The 20,700-nt window shown below is 40.0% G+C and overlaps 1 protein-coding gene across 1 annotated transcript in view; it reads right to left on the reverse strand.

The window, feature by feature from the left end:
• The window catches only part of smurf2 (SMAD specific E3 ubiquitin protein ligase 2), a 43,155-nt gene that overhangs the window by 5,383 nt on the left and 17,072 nt on the right, over nucleotides 1-20,700 (reverse strand). The window contains exons 2-12 of the mRNA XM_043233816.1: nucleotides 20,460-20,498; nucleotides 19,448-19,556; nucleotides 14,974-15,107; nucleotides 13,279-13,344; nucleotides 11,507-11,591; nucleotides 11,227-11,310; nucleotides 7,757-7,959; nucleotides 6,240-6,324; nucleotides 4,244-4,402; nucleotides 4,107-4,151; nucleotides 1,193-1,391 (exon numbers count right to left, since the gene is read on the reverse strand). Of these exons, the coding sequence (XP_043089751.1) occupies nucleotides 1,193-1,391; nucleotides 4,107-4,151; nucleotides 4,244-4,402; nucleotides 6,240-6,324; nucleotides 7,757-7,959; nucleotides 11,227-11,310; nucleotides 11,507-11,591; nucleotides 13,279-13,344; nucleotides 14,974-15,107; nucleotides 19,448-19,556; nucleotides 20,460-20,498 (1,208 nt within the window). The remainder of the gene's footprint in view (nucleotides 1-1,192; nucleotides 1,392-4,106; nucleotides 4,152-4,243; nucleotides 4,403-6,239; nucleotides 6,325-7,756; nucleotides 7,960-11,226; nucleotides 11,311-11,506; nucleotides 11,592-13,278; nucleotides 13,345-14,973; nucleotides 15,108-19,447; nucleotides 19,557-20,459; nucleotides 20,499-20,700) is intronic.

The following is a 20,700-nucleotide window of genomic DNA, read 5'->3' on the forward strand; positions in this document are numbered from 1 at the left end:
GTGTTTTATTTCAGTTACCATTGAGGCTTTGGTTTTGGTTAACTATAATAAGCCTGGTATATGCGCAAGACAGATTTTTTTAATATATAAATTTCTATAATAAATTCCTAAAAATATATATATTAAAATGATCCAAAACTAATTACAGGAAAAAATATATTTGTTATTTTAGTTCAATAGTTCAAATGGATACTAAATCAAATAGTTTTTCCTCAAACTGCTCTACTTAAAACGGACTGATATTTCTTCCCACCTGATCATCATTTTCCTGTAAATCTTTTTGATATCAATTTTCACTTGATTTGATTGAACAAGACACGCTTCAACAGTCTTAAACGCAACGCTCAAATCTTAAGCTAAGCCATTTCACTGGACACATCCCTTGAAGATGAGTCAATATATTACAGTTGATCTGTCATCTTAGGATCTTGCCAATAAAGTCAAAAGAACCCAAACTCATGCGAAGGCTTCACATAATCCGATGTTTACGGTCAGAGCCGTCCGTGGGGAGAGAGCGCAGCATGCTGGAATGCAGCATCCAGAAATGTCTGTGCGCATCCAGCTCAACACCCATAAACACCCTAAAACAGATGACCAAACAGACGAGCAGAGCAAAATCACTTCAAGCTGAGCAAAGAGAGAAGGGGGTATGAATGTTGAATTGAGGCTCAGGAACGTGTGCAGAACATCTCACACCATTAGCTGAACTCAGCTGATGCATTATGGCTTGTGGGTAACATCCAGCAGAGCCCAAAGGGCCCCACAGTAAAGGTTAAGCAGGCCCCTGGGCTGGTTGAGCGCTATTAAAGGCTCATTTAGACAGACAGGTGTTACAACCTCAAACAACGACTGAGTTCACATCTTTGAGCTGTCAACCTGTTCAGCGTTTTGTCCTCTTCGTCCAAACAAAAACGCAACAACAGAAACAGCCCGACGAAATTAGTTTTATTTATTTTGGCCATTTAACTCTTGCAGCAGAGATAGAATTTAATGTATTTTAGAAAGAGGTATGAATGCAACGGTAGATTTTGTGCCACACAAACGATGACTTAAATACCAGTCTTAAATCTGCTAGTATCTGGTTTTACGATAAAAAGATCTATAATGATTAATATTTAGTAACGTTATCAGTGTCTCTACATGTCTCACTGGATCGTTTTAACGCGTCCTTGCTGAATGAAGTAATTCTCACCTCAAAGATCTCCTCACGCGAGACCTCGACACGGCAGTGTCCCGCCTGCGGCTGCTGCTGGGACAGCTCCTGCCGCAGGATTTTCAGTTTCTGCACCAGATCCCGCTTGTACTTGGGCACCGTGAGACACTCTGGGTCCTCGGGGAGATTTCCGGGAGACACGACGGACTGAGCCTGCTCCTTCAGCTGCCCGGGACGACTGCGGAGACGGAGAGAGGGGGTAATAAAACCAGATGAAACGTTGCGTCAACATGCAAACAGACACTGCGGCCTGACCACATCTTTACTCCGAAAGAGTAAAGAGCTCCCAAATGCATCAAGTGAAGACACCAGGCCACTTCACCAGCTCTGACACGGCCCTGAACTGATATGATGCTGAATATACAATGACTTCAGCAAAACACAGGGCACTCGTGAACGCTGCTTAAATGTCACTGCATTAAATTAGACAATGCTGCTGCTTGAGCAAACACTTCAGTGCTGGACGGATACAAACGGAGCGAGACGTTAAGATTTCTCCATGCGACAGGGCTCCTCACACTCGCTCTCTGTCTGCACGTGATCCACATTCCTCAAATATTCCCTTCCTCCCGTTCACTTTCCGTGACACGCAGAAGCTCTCTTCTCTTTGCCTACAGTGCTCCCGCTTCATGCTGCATTTAGAGGACTTACAGTAACGGCTCTCAGATCTGGTTTGAATCTGAATCAAATGTAAACACAGTCAGACTAAATGGGTTCTTACTGCCGCTTTCTAAAAACAGGCTGACGTTCATTATCCACATTTTTGCAGGAGAGTAACTATCAAGAAAATAAGCAATAACTATTGTTTATACATCTTTGAATATATTTGTATATACATAAAAATTTTTTGGGAAAAAAGAAAATAGAAAATATAATTTTTATTATTTAATTTACTCTCTATCTTCACACTCACATTATTAAAAATAAATATTAAAAAAGAATTATACCAAATAACTTATAGTGCCTTGCAAAAGTATTCATACCCCATACCACTTTTGCATGTCATTATAGAATCATTCGATCATCATGTCTATTATGATCAGGTCTTTGTACTTTAAGGACACAAAAAAAAAAAAAAAAATTAATTGCAAACATTATGAAATATGACTTATATTTCAGTTAATACCTGTTCAGAATTGCATATTTATTACTAGTGCTGTCAAATGATTGATCGCGATTAATCGCACCCAAAATTAAAGTTTTTGTTTACATAATGCGCAAAGCGCATACGCACATAAAATTTTCTAAACATATGCTGTAAACACTGGTCTTCATTTGTAAATGTACACAGAACACGCACACACATTCATTTTGAATGCGATTAATTACTTTGACGGCGCTATTTAATATAATGTTTGAAAAACAAGCTAAATGACTAGCTAGCACATTTTTGGATCACTTGTCTTTTTTCCATTAGTGATCATTTGTGACCCTTCAAATGCTGGATGATGATGAAGAGGGCGGATCCAGTAAGTGAAGCATGCACACACGCACAGCCACCCGAAGCTCCCAGCACGCACTTAAAATCACAGACCGATCGTGAGATCATAAACCCATCGAGCTGGAGAGGAAAGCACACGGCACAGAGGATTTTTGCCTGATGACAGAGAGGTGAGATTTTCAGCGCTGATAAAAGGCAGATGTTTCGACAGATATCCACATAATCTGTCTGATGCCTTTTCCAAAAGTGAGAGCGCTGCAGCGCCAGGAACATTTAGACCGACTCTCCTTGACAGTTCGCTCACTTGAAGGATGCCGTCTCGGTGCTAATGATCTGCTCGGACTGAGGTCTGGTATCTCAGTGTGGAAAACACGGCCATGCCAAGTAAAATTCACAATCAACATATTTAGTTTATAATTATTTGTGGTATATTGCACACTGTTGTTGCTCTACTAGTTGCAATATATTCATAGCTCATGGAGATTTTATCATTTTATATATATATATATATATATATATATATATATATATATATATATATAAACTATGTACAGTCTGGCTACAGCAAGTCTGGCAGCAAGGGTGTTTTCTAACAGGATGATTGTAATGCTACAAGCTGTTCCTAAACAAATATTCATTAGGGATTACCAAATGACTAATCTCTTTAATACTATTGTCAAAAAGCCAATTAAAACGAGCAATAGATCATTATTTGTAATTTAAAAATTTGCTCTATTGTATAAAAGAAAAAAAGCGGCATGTTTTTTTCTTCTTACATATGCATGTCCGAGTCATACATGTTACGTAGCATTATCTTTTACATTTTACCTGATCTTTACTATATATTATACCTTTTGCTTTTGCCTGAATGAATTTCAAACAGGGCTGTGATATTAATCACATTCAAAAAGTTTTTACTTAATATGGTGAATAAGTATATATTACGATATATATTTTTACGTGTTATAATATATAATACACATATATTATATATGCATGTGTGTACCTATAAATATACACGACACAGATACACACAAACATACATACTTTTTTTTTTTTGGATGAGACCATTCAATTTTGCTCACTGTGAAAGCCATATTAATCCACCCCATCAACATCTTGGCTCAAAGGTGGATGCTTCACATTGTGAAGTGATACTATGGAGGTGCAACGCTTCATTTCCTAGCTCCCAGGTCAAGTGATATTGCTCGACTTGTGAGATCTCTCCCCCGTGCGTGCCGTACCCCACCAAACACTCTGGTTACTGCAAGAACACGAAGCGGGAAAACGGAATGTGGGACACGTCCTTTGATGTGTCAGGACAGGAAAAGGGAAACTCGATCTCTCCCCATTAACGCATTCCTCTGGCACACGCGACACACACGCAAGCGAGCGCACGTGTAAAACAGAGACGGAGTGCTGCGCCTGCGGAGAGTCCGATTCGGTCCTTACCTGCTCTGAGCCTCGACGGCAGCACGGGAGCCGTTCGGACTTGGGCTGTGGGAATAAACGGGAAAAACACGCGGGGTGAGACTTCAGCAGCAGCACAGCGTCTAATGTTGTTTCTGTTGAAGCCGAGTCCGACTCACTTCAGGACGAGGTGCAGGTTAGCGGAGAGGCGCGGGTCTGTGAACTGTGTGGTTCGGTTGTTGTGGTCCACAAAGTACACTCGTCCGGTGGCTGTGTTTCTTATCTCCCAGCCTGGAGGCAATGGGCCCAACTCCTCACAATTCACATTACTGAGATCCCTGCAGAGAGAGAGAGAGAGAGAGAGAGAGAGGGAGAGAGAGAGAGAGAGAGAGAGAGAGAGAGAGAGAGAGAGAGAGAGAGAGAGAGAGAGAGAGAGAGAGAGAGAGAGAGAGAGAGAGAGAGAGAGAGAGAGAGAGAGAGAGAGAGAGAGAGAGAGAGAGAGAGAGAGAGAGAGAGAGAGAGAGAGAGAGAGAGAGAGAGAGAGAGAGAGAGAGAGAGAGAGAGAGAGAGAGGAGAGAGAGAGAGAGAGAGAGAGAGAGAGAGAGAGAGAGAGAGAGAGAGAGAGAGAGAGAGAGAGAGAGAGAGAGAGAGAGAGAGAGAGAGAGAGAGAGAGAGAGAGAGAGAGAGAGAGAGAGAGAGAGAGGAGAGAGAGAGAGACAGAGAGAGAGAGAGAGAGAGAGAGCAGAGAGAGAGAGAGAGAGAGAGAGAGAGAGAGAGAGAGAGAGAGAGAGAGAGAGAGAGAGAGAGAGAGAGAGAGACAGAGAGAGAGAGAGAGAGAGAGAGAGAGAGAGAGAGAGAGAGAGAGAGAGAGAGAGAGAGAGACAGAGAGAGAGAGAGAGAGAGAGAGAGAGAGACAGAGAGAGAGAGAGAGAGAGAGAGAGAGAGAGAGAGAGAGAGAGAGAGAGAGAGAGAGAGAGAGAGAGAGAGAGAGAGACAGAGAGAGAGAGAGAGAGACAGAGAGAGAGAGAAGAGACAGAGAGAGAGAGAGAGAGAGCAGAGAGAGAGCAGAAAGAGACAGAGAGAAACAGAGAGAGAGAGAGAGAGAGAGAGCGAGGCACACAGCAATTACTACACTTTCATTTGAATAATATGATTATACATATTGCAATTATTGCAATCATTAAACTGATAAGATCAGAATATTATTTTTTTGAGCTCTTGCACACGAGTTTTATTTTTGTTGAGACGTTAAATTATGGTACTTTAATTATAATAGCAATTATATTATATTTGGGATGCATAATGTGTATAAATGTAAATAACATCTGGAATGTATTTCTACTTTATGTGGAGGATTCATCAATGTAGTAAGTTTAATGTATAGTGAGTTGATTTTTAATAGTTATTTTGTTTTTTATTATTTACATTTTTTTCTCCCTTCTTTTCTCTTTATATGTATGACATTTATTAATATTTTAAAATTTGTGTATTTCTTTACATTTTACTTTGGATTTCAGATAACTTATGAAATAAACCTAAAAAATACATTTTTAGTATTTATTGTGGAAATTATTTATATCATGATAATCGTAAAAATGCCTAGTATTCATAAAAAAACACTTTTAGCAATTTTAACATGCCCCTTAGACTAAAGTCAGCATAACCGCATGGAGGGGAAGATAAAAAACAACAAAAAAAACAGAGAAAACAAACTTCAGGGATGTTGCTTTCAGGCTTCTGCCAAACATTATCAAACTAATGGAGCCAAAAATGTGCAGCATTGCAAAAATGCTCAATGTCAACTCTGAAAAGACTAGAAAAATAACCTATAGCCCACCCTCATTTTTTCAATCACGTTCGTGCGCTCAAGCAGCTTTGCCTACACAAATACTGGCTACACCGTCTCTCATATACTGTTTCCAGGCTCCCCCAAGTTTTTGTCCAAACGAGTTAACAGCATTGAGCTTTGAGCCGCTTTTCACTAAAAGTAATATCTCGTCAGTCAAAAACCAATAGCTCTATATTACAAATTAATATTTAGATTTTGTCACATAAAATTACTTTGTGCATTGCGTTTGGTTATGAGACGGGGCACAAGTTTCCAAACCAATCCAGAGTAAAGTAGAAGTTAAAGAAGTGAACGCTAACAGACGTGTAAAAAGATAAAGGATGTACCTGGGCACCCTGGGGTCGTGCCACGTGCTGACGCCCGTCTGCGTGTGCAGGAAGTACACCTGACCCTGCTGCGTGGTCCTTTGCTCTGTGAACAAACACCAGGGGGCGACATCGCTCATTCACAGTCACAAGAGGCTCTAATGCCATCATCCTTGAGCCATACTTTAAGGCTTTCGCTTTCGCTTTGATTCCTTTTAATCGATGCTGACACAAAACCACAAAGATCGTGTTGAAGGACCACTCCACTCATTCTCCAACTCCAACAGAGTTAATAAGGTGACTTTTCCTGTTTTTGAATCCATTCAGCCAATCTCTCAGTAGCACCGCGTTCAAAAGTGACCAAAGAGTTTCAATATTTTTCCTATTTAAAACCCGACTCTTCTGTAGTTGTATTGTATAATAAGACTTTTGGGAAATAAAGTTGTGATTTTCTAGGCTGATAGGAATGGTGTAATATCACAGCGCCAGTTCCTCGATTATTACGGCGGAATGAGAGTATCATTTCTAGTCATACTGGCCTATGAAATCACAGCGTTTTATTTTCCATCAGTCTTAGAACATGAACCAACAACAGAAGTTTTAAACAGGAAAAATATAGAAACTCTGGTCATTTTTGAACGCAATGCTACTGGTCTAATAGGATTCAATGATCTATGCTAAGCTATGCTAAAAGTGCTATCGCCAGACCTGGAAATCAGCTGAATAGACTCAAAAACAGTAAAACTCAACTTATTAGTTGGAGAATGAGCCTATTTTTAGGAGGTTCCTTTAACCTTCCACATAAGGCTTTTCTTTCTTTAATGAACCACCTTCAATAAACTCTCAAAATAGGGATCTGGTCAAAATTACTATATATTTTCCTTTATTAATTGAACTTGATATTCAGCATGATATTCACTTAATACTATAAATAGGGAAGCAAACGCATTTCACACTTATGTACAAACACATTATTCAAGTAAACTCCACACAACAAGCTACCTTTTAAATTAGAGCCTCATGTGTTTTATCAACACAAAGGATAGTGATCGTGTTTGTGTTTATTGATAGTGAATGTGTTTTATATGTATGTGTGTGTGTGTGTGTGTGTGTGTGTGTGTATTTATTCATTTTCATGTATTCTGATATTTCACCCTGCCTCTCATGTCTACAGACTCATTTAGCTACTTAAGCAGAGGAGAGAAGAGCACACAGAGCTCTGTTTAACCTGTGTCTATAACCTCTGCCCTCTGAATCTCTCCACGGACTCTCACACACACACACACACACACACACACACACAGCAGGATTTCCAGGTCACCCGTCTGACCCTGCAGCTGGCGCTGACGGCACGTCGGAGATATTTCAGACAAGCTTCTTTTCTACAGCTCCAGAGACGTTTTAATTACTCCTGCTGCAGCACAAATTTCCAGCACAAGTGCATGTGTGTGTGTGTGTGTGCGCGCATGCAGGGTGTATTTTTGACCTTTGCAAGCTGGCCAGTAATAATGGAAGAACTGATGTGTGCGTGTACGAACCATATCCCTCGGGCAGGTCGGGCGGTGTGTGTAGATGAGTTCTGCTCATGTAGTTTCTGTGTCTCTGAGAGCGAACCCTGCGCTCCTGTACCCGGGGGTCATCCGCAGGAACGCCCGCCGCCCCGTTGGGTGTCATGATGGGCGTGTTCTCGTCCACCAGGCAGCTGAGCGGCCGGCCGGGGCTGGAGTACTCAGACGCAGGCCTGTGTGTGCGTTTCAAAGATGAAATGAGAACATCAGCACAAACAGATGGCGTGAAAATAGTTGTAAAGTATGGAGGAATGTGCTGCGCTAGCAACAGCAAGGATCAATTTATAAAAACAGTCGCACACATCCCACAAACCCAAGCAGGGTTCAGGTGTCGGACAAGAAAATCTAATTACAACAAAAGAACAAACATGTACCTGAAAAAGACCTAATGGTCCAAACATTGCAATGTTAAATCATTTTTGTGGAGCAGTCAGAGCAGTGTGCGGACAATACGTTTGTTCTTTTGCTAGCAACATTAAGGTCATGGGATTGATTCTGTCCCTTGAATAAAAGTGTGTGTTAAATGTGTAAGTAAACAGTTCATGTACGAGCTAAAGATTACAGTGCATTTTTAAAATAAATATCATGAACATTACAGAAATTATTCAAACTATTAACCAGCCAAAAGTTAGTTTGGTGATCTTAACTGGTTTAAAATGGTCTGATTAGCTTGACAATCAAAAACTATTTTAAAACCAGCTAACAGATCAGACTAAGTCTAACAAGCCATCTTAGGCTAGTCCGTCTTATTCAACAATACCATGTCAAACCCAATTTGGGCCTGGAAATTTAGGCAAAATAATAAAATGCTTTATTTCAGTATGCAAACCATTCAAACCTTAAGAAAAATACAAAAATAAATATAATAAATAATAAATATAAATATAAATATAAATAAAACAAAAACACTTAAATTAAAATAATGCAACATTATTATACAATTAATTTTTTAATTTTTAAAAGATAAAAGATCGTAATAAAAAGCAAAAACTAAAACAAAAATAGAAATGAGCAAATAAAACTAATTTTAATCATTCATCAAGCTTAACCACCTGAAAAGCCTCTAAACAGCGCTCTAAAGCCAGTCAACAGAGCAGATTAAAACCAGCAAATCGACTGGTTTCTGCAGGCTCTTGTAACAATCTGGTGGCACTGCTGGGTTACAGATTCATATTAAAACAATACAGATGGGTATCGGCCGAGGAAACCCAAGCACACAATAGTGTGACCTTTTGGTGAGAGGTTCAAATCTCAGTAGAACAAAATGTACAGTTGCTTTGGATACTAAATGAATAATGTAACGGTGTCAGTGCCCTGCGGTCTCCGTAGACAAACACTGGCAGGCGGAGCTGCGAGGAGCCGAGTCACTTTCAACGTGACAAAGTCGCAGACCTGCAACCTCTCCAAACAAGGCGGTGAATTTCTGTCCGGCTCCAGCTGCCCAGGTCGACTGTAAGTGCTGTTATTGTGAAGTGGAAACATCTAAGTACAACAGCAGCTCAACCGTGAAGCGGCTGGCAACACGAGCTCGACGGGCGAGGACAGAGTGCTGAATCATGTAGCGCATAAACACAGCCTGTACTCGCTTTCAATATTCCCTCTGTTGCACTCCGGTTCGACACATCCAAGCCTTCGGAGGCAACGTCAGAGCCAAAATGAAGATTCGAGAGCTCGAGGGGCTGAGAATTGTAACGTGTGCCGCACACCAGGACTAGACATCAGGCCTCAACAGTTAACCTCACTGATGCGTCTATGGTTGAACTGAAAGACTAGAACAATAGAGGCTGTAGAGGAGAAAGGAATAGAAATAGAGGACATATTGGCCAACTTTGCGAGCATTTTACGCACTAGGGGTTGCATACGTGATTTTACAGTCTGAACAAGCTGAGGCTAGTTGAGGACAGTCAGAACCAGCCTGCAGATTAAATCTGACAGATTCTACAGATAATCGGGCAGTGTATGATGCTCACAGATCTTTTAGCTTCAGACTTCGATTCTATCCAGTCGGAGGTTATCAAACATCTGACATTTTTGTCATTTGTCACGTGTCTCCTAGCGGTTTCTCTGAGTTTGTTGTGATCAGAACAACTTTAAACTGTTTTTTTTAAATCTTGATAAATCCAAACGACTTTCTCAAATCGATATAGTCATTGTTTACTCCCGACATCTGAGCCGATGAAGGCGCAGACGATTTGCTTTTGAACGGAATGGGCCCCCGACCTATGTTTGTGTGAATCATTTGTGATTCAGCTTCTTCGACTAAATCTTTACTTATGTCAGTAGTCGACATTTAGCAGAAATGTATCGTCAACCCTCCCCTCCGATTCCTCAATAATACAGCTCAGAAACTAAATCTCAGTACCTAAAACGCTCAGCTTCTCTATTAGTGGAGAGATGATACCAGATAAAATTAATTTGCGCATGCAACCCCTCTATCACTAATGCATTCATATAAACGTCATCTTTACTGTGCAGGTTTATCTAAATTAAACAAACGGAAATCTGTGAGAAATGTAACGACCTAAAGGCAAAAGACCTGATGAAAGTGAGCTGTCACAGGAGCAGTAGTCACGTGGGCAGCACTGTGTGCCATATGACATATGCCATATGTGCACAAGGTGTTTGAGTTTTAGCTCAGAGTTCAGGCTTATTTGTTCATTAATGACTCCATCGGCAACTTGTTTACGTCGACGGAAAATCTGAAGTGGTTCAACCCCTGTTATGCACCCTAAACGCACACACACTGCAAAAAAATATTTTCACGCGTCTTTTATTATTTGAGGTAAATTAATGCCCTGGGCTGAGTTTCCCCAAATGCATTGTAAGCATATAAGTAGGTTGTATAGACCACAGCGTTTGGGAAACGCAGTCCAGACCAGTATTTTCTCTAGATCTTCGTCTTGGAATGCTGCCTGGAATGTTACTTGGTCTTTATGGTTGAGTGTTTCCTTAAAAATTCATGAAGTGGGGATGCTCCCCGACACGGCTTTATGTCTTTCAGCTGTGTTCTGGATAAATTTGGGTCAGTGTCTGAGATGGCAAAGGAGACAGATGTGGCAGACGCGCGCATACACAAGAGTCACTGTCCTATTCAGCAAAACCACCTCAAACCCAATGACCTGGACAGTAGATTGGGGTGAGCCAAAATGCCTCTGTCCTGTAAGACTTGGCTTCGGTCGGCAAAACCATGTGGCTATCTAACCATACAAAAAAAATAAAATAAAATAAAAAAAAAAGTAGTTAAAAATGAACAAAATGAGAATAAATTGAAACGAACAATAAAAATAAAAAACAAAAATAAAAATTTATAAAAAGTAAAATAAAAATACATCAAATAAAAACAATAATAATAAAAAAAATTAATTTAAATGAATAAAACGGATAATAAATAAATAAATAAAAAGTGAACTGGGACTACACCAAAGTAAAGCTGACTCCACCTGGTAGGTCTCTCCCATTGGGTGCTGCGTGTGATATGATTCAGATACTGGATCCGGCCAGATGCAGTTCTCCTCTCCTCCCAGCTGCAGAAAGAACACAAAGAGACATTCATACAGACGAACAAACAGACAGACAGACAGACAGACAGACACACGCACATGGCGCAGGAACAAACACAGGGCTTGGATAAGAACGCTGGCTGCTACTGTTCGGTATCTGCTAACGCTAAACACTTTTATATTTAAGCACTCATTTAGTTGCTTGAGTTATTTCACGTACCCATCAGGCAGGTCGTTGTCAAACAGACGACTGCAGTCCACCACTGGCCCTCCGGTGCCTATCCTGTCCCTGGACTGAAGACTAACTGTTAACACAAACACACACAAACAGGCTGTTAGAGGAGTCCCATCTGTGAGAGTTTCGCGTGTCATGGTTTGACAGAAAAAATGTGACAGCAATGTCAAAGTGAGTGACACGCATAGCATCTCGCCATTTTGGGGTGTGTGTATGCATTTGATTTTTTTTAAATCCATCATTTGTATTTAAAAATGTTGGAATGTCGCAATTTTATTATTAGATACTGATAATACCAAAAATGCAAACAAACAACAATAAAAACATACAGGACAACAATTGTTTAAGAATTTATCAATATGTGTGTTTTTTTTCAAAACAGTATATCGGCATTTATAGATATACTGTAGGTCACGCATTTAAATATTGCCATGCAATACCTTGCATTTTTAACAAAATATCAATTTTAACTAAAGTGATTTAAAACAAATGGTTAAAAAAGCATTTACATATCATTTAATAAAATAATGCATATTTTTTAAATTGACCCAAAGCATATTGTCAGATACAAATAAAACTGTCAGAAAAAATAAAAAACTGACAAAAAAAAAAAAAAAATTATATATGTATATGGCAGAAACACATAGATGCATTGCAAAAATCAGTTAAATGCATTAAATAATGTTTTTTATTTAATATAAAAAAGAAGACATTGCTATCTTTAATATCATAAAGCTGCATTTATTATGAATTATCAATAAAAAATGTTTGAAAAAAAATTCTTAATAACTGATATTTTAATTAACAACAACAACAATAATAATAAAATATAATAATATCTGCAGACACAAATATACCATATTTTTACACAGCAGTGTTTCCCATACATTGATTTATTCGTGTCGGCCCACAACAATTTCAAAACAGACCACCAATTTGATTTGATAAAAAGGCTTTGATTAAACATGAGCACTGCACGTTTCAAAAATCGAAACCCGATGCGGATGTTTTTATACCACTGTATTTCTAAAAGAATCCGACAGTCTTAATAAACTGTTTAATGTCATATTCAGTTCATCTCGCATGTCACGCCTGATAAAACACTGTTTGTGAGCGGAGCGCTACATTGCGTACAGCTGTTACCAGAAAAACCTCCCGCTGGCAGAGAATTCATTTGCATATGCCGCCACAAATACAGTACAAGTCTGTGGGAAACACTGATACAGTCTGCAGTAAGACATGTATTCTGGGTTAGGAGTATTCAGTATAAGACAGTAAAGCTTGCCTTCGGGGTTAATAACTACTTGCTTTACATTCACGTGACTCATCAAAGCACATGTGTGATGCATATCTTGACGTGACGAAGACATACAGGCATATAAGAGGCTTGTTTGAAACCCTCGGCCATGGGAAAGCATTCATTTTCTGACAAATGGGTTATAGTTATGGGACGCGCAACCCGGGGCGCAAATACATCACCACCCTACAAAACCACCGATGAAGGAACAATGCCGCTCTTCAAGAGCATGAAAGAAAATCAGCAAAACGCAACAGATAAATCAAGACAGAATGAGTGCGTTTTTTCCTCTTTTTCCTCCCAAACCCGAGGAAGTTTTTAGGGCGTCCAAGGCGACTGCGTGGGTTTAACCGTAATTACCGGCAAGCTTTGAAGATGGCGTGACTCACGGGATAAAATGGCAGATGTGCCAAATTCCTGACAGGTCGATTCCTCGAAACGGGCAAAGCTTGTGACTCACCTACTATCTGTCCCCTCACGGTATCGCTGTCATTGGGCCCCAGCTTGTTCAGGTCCAGACGCTGATCTGTAAATGAACGAAAAGAGAGAGAGAGAGAGAGAGAGAGAGAGAAAAAAAGTTTCAGGAACAGGAAAAGGTTGAGAAACTAAAGAGCCCGCGTGAAGTTTGTGCCGTAACCTCTGACCTCCCCGCTCGGCGAACCATAAAACAGCCTAAAACGCTGCACATTTCATGAGTGAGGTCACATACACTGCAGCGCTCTGTATTAGTGCGTGTGTGTGCGTGTGTGCGCGTGTATGTGTGTGTAGACACACACAGAGGCTGCTTTATTCCTCTCAGACTGTAGATGTGCTGATAGGAGTGAGACGCTTCCAGAAACACGCTGGGGCTCTCTGTCATTGCCGGAAAGAGGGAGACAGGAATAACAAGTAGCCTGCAGACATTAGAGAGGCCACTATCTGTTCTCACTCTCTCTCACACACACACTCTCAGATCAGGATGCACAGCTAGACTAAACAGGGCTGAAGGAGCGTTCACCCATCCCTCACATTTAAACCCTTCATATGGTCAAACACCTGCGAAGAATGATGACGATGACTTTATGGCTGAATGTGACTTTCACTAGACTAGATACACTGATACAGAATCATGGCAAGTCGAAAATAATCTGAAAATAATTGTTATAAAAATAATGAATTTCCTAGACCAAAAAGTTTTTTTTTGTACAAAAAATAAAAAAATTATGAAGATTATCTAATGATATGTAATAATACAGCTGTCACCAGTACACATACAATTTTTTTTTACTATTTACTATCTATATTAGAAATTCCTAAAATTAAAAATACACAAATATTTTAAGAAAAATTATATATATATATATATATATATATATATATATATATATATATATATATATATATATATATAAACAAACATGCACATATACAGAAATGTATAACAAGGATGAAAATTAATAGGAAAAGCAAAATAAGAGATTTCTGTGAATTTATATGAACTAATTTCCTATTTAAGACGTGATTATTACGGACAGACTGAATGGGGGACAGATAAAGAGAGAGACAGACAAAGAATGATGGCAGAGAGACAGAAGGGGTGCAACAGGAAACGGTGAACTGAATCACTTCCAGCTGTGGGAGTGGCTGTGGGTTTCCTGTGCTTATCCAGGACGGTGGTCACGCTGGAGGCTTTCTAGGGAAAGCCTGCTTTTAAAATGTTCTTAAACGCAAGCGTGGGGCTGGAACGCAGCCAGACAGACTCGCACCCTTAACGTCCCGACTGACTGCAGTTCACCAGCAAAAAAAAACAAAACAAAAACCAAACACCGGTTCTTGTGCAGCCGACGGGAAAGTGACACACAAATAACAGGACGGCCTCTACCTGAGACAGACAGTGGTCTACAGCCAAAGAAAGGTATATTATTACGTCCAAAAACGTTGTTGTGTGTTTTATTTACAGGATGCCCGCTTAACACACGCAGCCATTGTAGTACATACTTACAACCGCTCTGAGCCAATTATACGCACAAAAGTACACTTGAAATCTGCCTGAGCCAGTTTATACACACACACACACACACACACACACACACACACACACACACGTTAGACCCATGTTTTCTGAGCTAATTATACAGATGCTAGCAGTCAGTCATACACACACAGACACACTTACAGCCTGTGTCCTTGAGTCGGTTAATGGAGTTGGAGAGGAGTCGTACGCATCCCAGGAATCCGGCTCCCTGTTTCTTATGGATCTTCTTATGGTTCCACACACTGATGGTGATGGAGTCCGACTTCCCGATGTACCTGAAGACACAACAACAGATGTCAGATTTCTATCACGTCCCCTTTAAAGCAAACCAAACTCAGACCATGTCATTCCCGAAAGCCCACGGTTCTTGCTTAAAACATGAATTATGAATCGAGATTACACACAGCGGCTCAGAGGAGACGATCTGTTTTATGTAGAGCAATGAGGACTTCATTAAAAAACAATGAGGATGGTGAAGATGATGTCAGAAAAATGACGGAGGATAACAAGGAAGAAAAAAAAAAAGATGAAGATCATTATTACGAAGATGAATGACTCAAGAAAAATAAATACTGAAGAGAAGAGAAAGACAACAAAGATGAGGAGGAAAAAAAAAAGAGAAGGATGGCAGACTTTGAAGAGAAAGAAGATGAAAATGAGGAAAATGAAGTAAATGAAAGTGACAAAGAGGAGGAGGAGTTGTAAGATGATGAAGTAGGTAAAATGACAGATGAGGAAAAGGAAGAGAAAAAGGCAAAGAAGAAGAGGTAGAGGAAGTAGATGAAGATGAGGAAGAAGAACGAACAAGATGAGGGCAATGAAAAGGAACATGATAGGAGGAGGAAGCAGACGGAAATGAAGAGCAAGAGGAAAAAGACGTCACCCGAAAGAGGAGTACAAAGAGATGATAGAAAACAAGTGGCAAGGAAGAGGGTGAAAATATGTAGGGAAAATACAAGGAAAATGATAGTGATGACAAAGGAGGAAACAGTGGAAGTACACTGTAAAAAAAAAAAGAAAAAAAGAAAATCAATAAGAGAACAGAAAAAGTACTGGCAGCTCATTACTCAGGACATCATCCATTCATTTCACAGACATTTCTGTTCATTCAAACACAATGCAATGAAGCGTAAAATTCAAAATACTGACAAAACACCTAAAACATAATAGATATAAATAACTTATATGTTTACTTCTATATGTGTGTGTTAATTATACAGTATACTGTGTGTGTACCCTACATTTTTTTAGGGTAGGAAAATCTAAATATGAAGAACAGGAAGATACTTTTGGGGTAAAAGCAGCTCAAATCTGAACTAGCAAAGAAGCTGGAGAACTTCAAGCGATCCCATGCAGCTCTTGTTCTCTCACCGCCACATGCATTTCATCAAGTCCCACAGAAAACTCAGCTGGTTTGTCTGAATGTTTTGGCATGGTGTTAGACAAAACAAATGATTCCCTCAAACCCGGGGAACAGAAACACCTCCAGAACTGGACATCAAACGGAGCTAGGCTGTCAAAAAATGTCCAAGCAAAGTCTGAACGTTCTGTAAGCCTGCCAATGGGACAGGATCCCTGGGCAACAGACCTTGCTTGGACCGAAAAACCAATCGAAGAGGTAGAGGAGTAAAGGGCAGAAAGCGTGGTAGGATGAAAGAAAAGAGAAGACAGAATGCCGATGAGTTTGTGGATGTTCTCACCAGAACGAGTGCAAGCTAAATCCAAACAATCGGAGTCCTTCTCTCTGATCTGGAAAACGTTTATCAAAATAAAAAATGGCTCTAAAGTCAGCTCAAATTTTACTTATACCAGACAAGAGCCTGTAACAACACGTTAACCAACCGGAACGAAGGAACACAGGACAAAACAATAAACCGAAACCTGTGCTGTCAACACTTAACCGCAGATAATTACGGTTTAGCGTATTTTAGGTTTCTCTGATAACCCTTCGTCAAACCTTTCGGAACTTTCCCAGGAAACTCCTACAACATTAACTCGCTAAATGGGGTAACAACAAATAGATGTCCGATACAATGGCCATATTTTGATTTCAAATCTAATTTAAAGCATATGGCAGGCTTACACAAATGTAGACCTAACCTTTGAATTCATTTTCAAATGCCTTTTGACCAAAATTCTTCATTTAACATGTCATCTTTTTACTTTCCGTACATTTGATGTGTGAATATAAGCATCAACTAAAAACACAAACGCACGGCTGATAAAAAGAGTTTATAAGCTCATTAAGCCTGTATTTATTTAATAAGAAAAACGCTTATGTAATACTATGAAATATTATTGATTTCCTTTAACGTATATTAAACTTATGTCAAGCTCTAGTCTCCAGTGTCACGTGATCCTTCAGAAATACTGGAAACTTCCGCTCTATGATTTCCTTATTCTGGGTTTATTTATCTCCTGCGCCTAATCAGTGCAGATGAATCCTATGTGGCCATACTTTTATTTTTCCACTTGTGCTACTCTAATGACTATAACTGGCAGCTACAAATTGATTTTAACCAATATTATATGCTTTAGAAAAGATACAAACTTTATCCACTTTTTAGATATAACTAGTTAGGTCACCTAACTAGGACTAATCAAGCTCGGGGCTCGCGTTATTCAAGAGTTCAGCATCCTGTTTGTGCATTGTTCCATTTATGTTCTAAAGTCTTTTTCCTTTGCCTTATTTTAAAATCAATTTCCACAGAAAACATCTCCCAAAACCGATGTTCTGCCCTAAATATCTAGCGCATCTTCTCCCGCTTTCGTCTTTTAAGTCTCCCCACATCTAGGTTAATGTTTTAACCTTATTACTTATTCCTCTATCGCAAGTGGCTCCGGCTAAAAGCGCCTGCGAAATGCACGAATATAAATGCAAATCTCTGCTGGCCCTGTTTTCGGTTATCAGCGAGTTCTTCCTCTGCGCTATTGTTCGTTACGCACATTAGCAGCTATCTTCCGGTTCAACAAGCAGCCCCAGGAGGTTTTTAGCCCCGTCAATCTTTCATCATTAAACGATTCTGTCATTCTGCTGGTCCCGACGTTCAGCGTAAATAACAAAACTACCAAACGGCTCAATAACCTTTCAGCGACGGCGACATTTCAACCGTTTTCCCTGCCAACGAAGAGACGACTGTGAGGGGAATCGCACATTCACTGACTAACTGGAGTTCAAAAGCACTTATTAAAAACCAGACGGAAAACAGAAATCCCTCTGTATTTTATCCAGGGTTTCGTGGAGGGCTGTGGAAACGCAGGACTATTTTCCGCTGACAGACGTGACATGTTTGGCGAACTCGACGGCCGTCCTGGGGGGTGAGGGCTAGTCTACGGTTGCCATGGCAACCAACATGGCTGTCTCTGTCAGCGAGACGCGAGAACGGGACACGCATTGGAAATCTGCAACCCAGCTTTTTCCTGGTCGGCCGTTCCTTGCGTGTCGGTTTATAGTGCTTTGCATCTTCTCTTGAGTTTCGCGTTTGGTCTGTGGGAACAGGGCGACAAGCCTGCGTGGAGGGAAAGTTTCTATTTTTACTCCATGCTGTGAAACTGTTGATACTTGTAGGTGGAGATAAAACCTCTTTTAAAAAAATGTAAATAGAGCTAGAAGCGTACGGTATAAGGAAAGGATATGGGATTTTGCACCCATGGAAATCCGTCCTGTGATCTGCACAGATAGAGCCGTCGACTCCAGAGGAGGTGACCTAAATCCTCAAAGCCTGAAGGATGCTGGGAGCTTTACTTATGGGCTACACTGATGAAGAGATTGGAAGAAATCGCACACCGCCGGTTCAAGAAAACCCCTGGGCTTATTTGGAAGTGCATGTTAATGGGTTAGCTCATCCACACTTTTCACCATTGTTTACACGCAGCCACGCCATGCACGACTTTCTTGATTTTTAATGGAAATGAAAGATCTTTCCATAAATTAATATAGGTCATTTTAAGGAAACAAGGAAAGGAAGAACGAAGTGAATCAATTTAGTTTTAACTAAATCAATTCCGTTCAACATTATAAAAGTCTTATGAACAACTTCTATAGTGTGCTTTTTATTTTATATTGCATGAAAATAACATAATAATTAAAAAAATAATAATAAAATCCCTTTATATTGTATAGAAAACATTCTTAAAAACATCCTTTTTTTTTTTTTTTTTACAGAAAAAAAACTATATACGGATTTACAAAACCATGGTGGCAATAAAATGATGGGAATATATTCTTTAATGTTTGAATATTCCGTATTATTCAAGCATACGGTTTTGTTTTTTTAACCCAGTTGTAGGCGACCCATAAGCAAACTTAAATGTGATGTCAAAAACAGGCTCAAGCGCTCTGGGTGACAAAAAAAAATCCAAAATAAACCACACACGGGGCATCTAATGACAGAGTCTGACGCTCTTAAGCTCCTACAGAAAAGAAGCAGCAGTAGCTGAGAGCCAAATCTCTAAGACTCAAACAAGCGGACAGATGACCATGTGCTTTGAAATGAGATCTGCTTGATCTTGATTCTGGTATCTGAACATGATGGTCTCGGGTTTAAACTGAGCTGAGGGAATGGTGTAGGACTGACTGCGCGTCTGAACGTAACCAGAGCAGAAGAGCTCTTACAGGTCATAATGCTGGTTCCATTTGGGGTCCAGCGTGTTCCTCACGGTGTCTGTCGAGTGGCACTGCCCCGAGCCGTCCACCACCACCTTGGCAAAGGGGTCCGGCAGTCCTGCAAAACACACAAAGTGCGATTACCGACACGTCTGAGCCGAGATTGAAGACGGCACTGAATGCGAGATATTTCAGGCCTAGTTCATAATGTGGTTTGAAATGCATTTGAAACCTGAAACCTGCAAATGTTGTCCAAAAATAATACTCCAAATACTACACATGCACTAATGCAGGAAATAATGACCATTGGTTCAATTCACAGTCACTCCAACACAATAACATACACTATTTACTATGCATATTGTACTAATATATTTATGTTTTAGTGTGTGTCGTTTTATTTTTTTATGAGACAAGCTAATCTGGTTCTAATCTAATCTAAAAATAGGCCATGCGGTGTAATCAGGGGGGAAAAAAAATCATTATCAACACGGACCAGAATTATAATTTTAGCATACCACTTTTCCTATTTCCCAAAATACAGTTTTTCCTCTCACTTTTATTTTTTATATCATTATTTGTGATTATGAATTCAACCGCAGGCTGAGCTGGAAGATTTACAAACAAGAGCAGAGGGACATCCAGTCTCCTTCCTCTACCACTTTCTCCTCGGTCCCGCCTGGTACCTGTCTCTCTTCCCTCCTCTCAACAGCATCCGTCTCTCTCTTTGATATCTGATCAGTGATTCAGATGCGGGCTCGGTTGTTTGTGTTTGTCAGGGCAGAGAGAGAGAGGAGGCGAGCGTGCATGTGTCAACCAGCGGTTGCTTTGTCTCCCCGGACTGACCCACATTTCTGGCGTCTCGTGGGGGAAGAGCACTTATCTCTCTCTCTGCACACTTTTAACAGATGAGCCTCTGCTGAAACACTGCGGCGAGACACGTTGACAGGAATAGAGCTCTCTCGCAGTTCACTCGATTTCAGAAACATGTTCTAGGTGTTTATGAAGGTCGGATACTTACGGAAGAAGTCTTTCTTCACCAGGTTCTTTGCGCACAGAACTGCAAAAAAGAAGAGAGAAAAAAAACACATTATTATTTGGACGTTTTGGATCGAAATAGATATTTGAAAAACATCACAAAAGTGATTTACGTGAGAAAACAGTGTTTTGAAATTAATGTAGTTTTCAAGTAAAAATCTCAACATCCTTAAAACAAAATGTATTTAAATTTAACAGCTAATTATTATTGTTTTTTTATTTTA

Source organism: Puntigrus tetrazona, chromosome 3 (assembly GCF_018831695.1).
Source record: "Puntigrus tetrazona isolate hp1 chromosome 3, ASM1883169v1, whole genome shotgun sequence".
Classification (NCBI taxonomy): domain Eukaryota; kingdom Metazoa; phylum Chordata; class Actinopteri; order Cypriniformes; family Cyprinidae; genus Puntigrus; species Puntigrus tetrazona.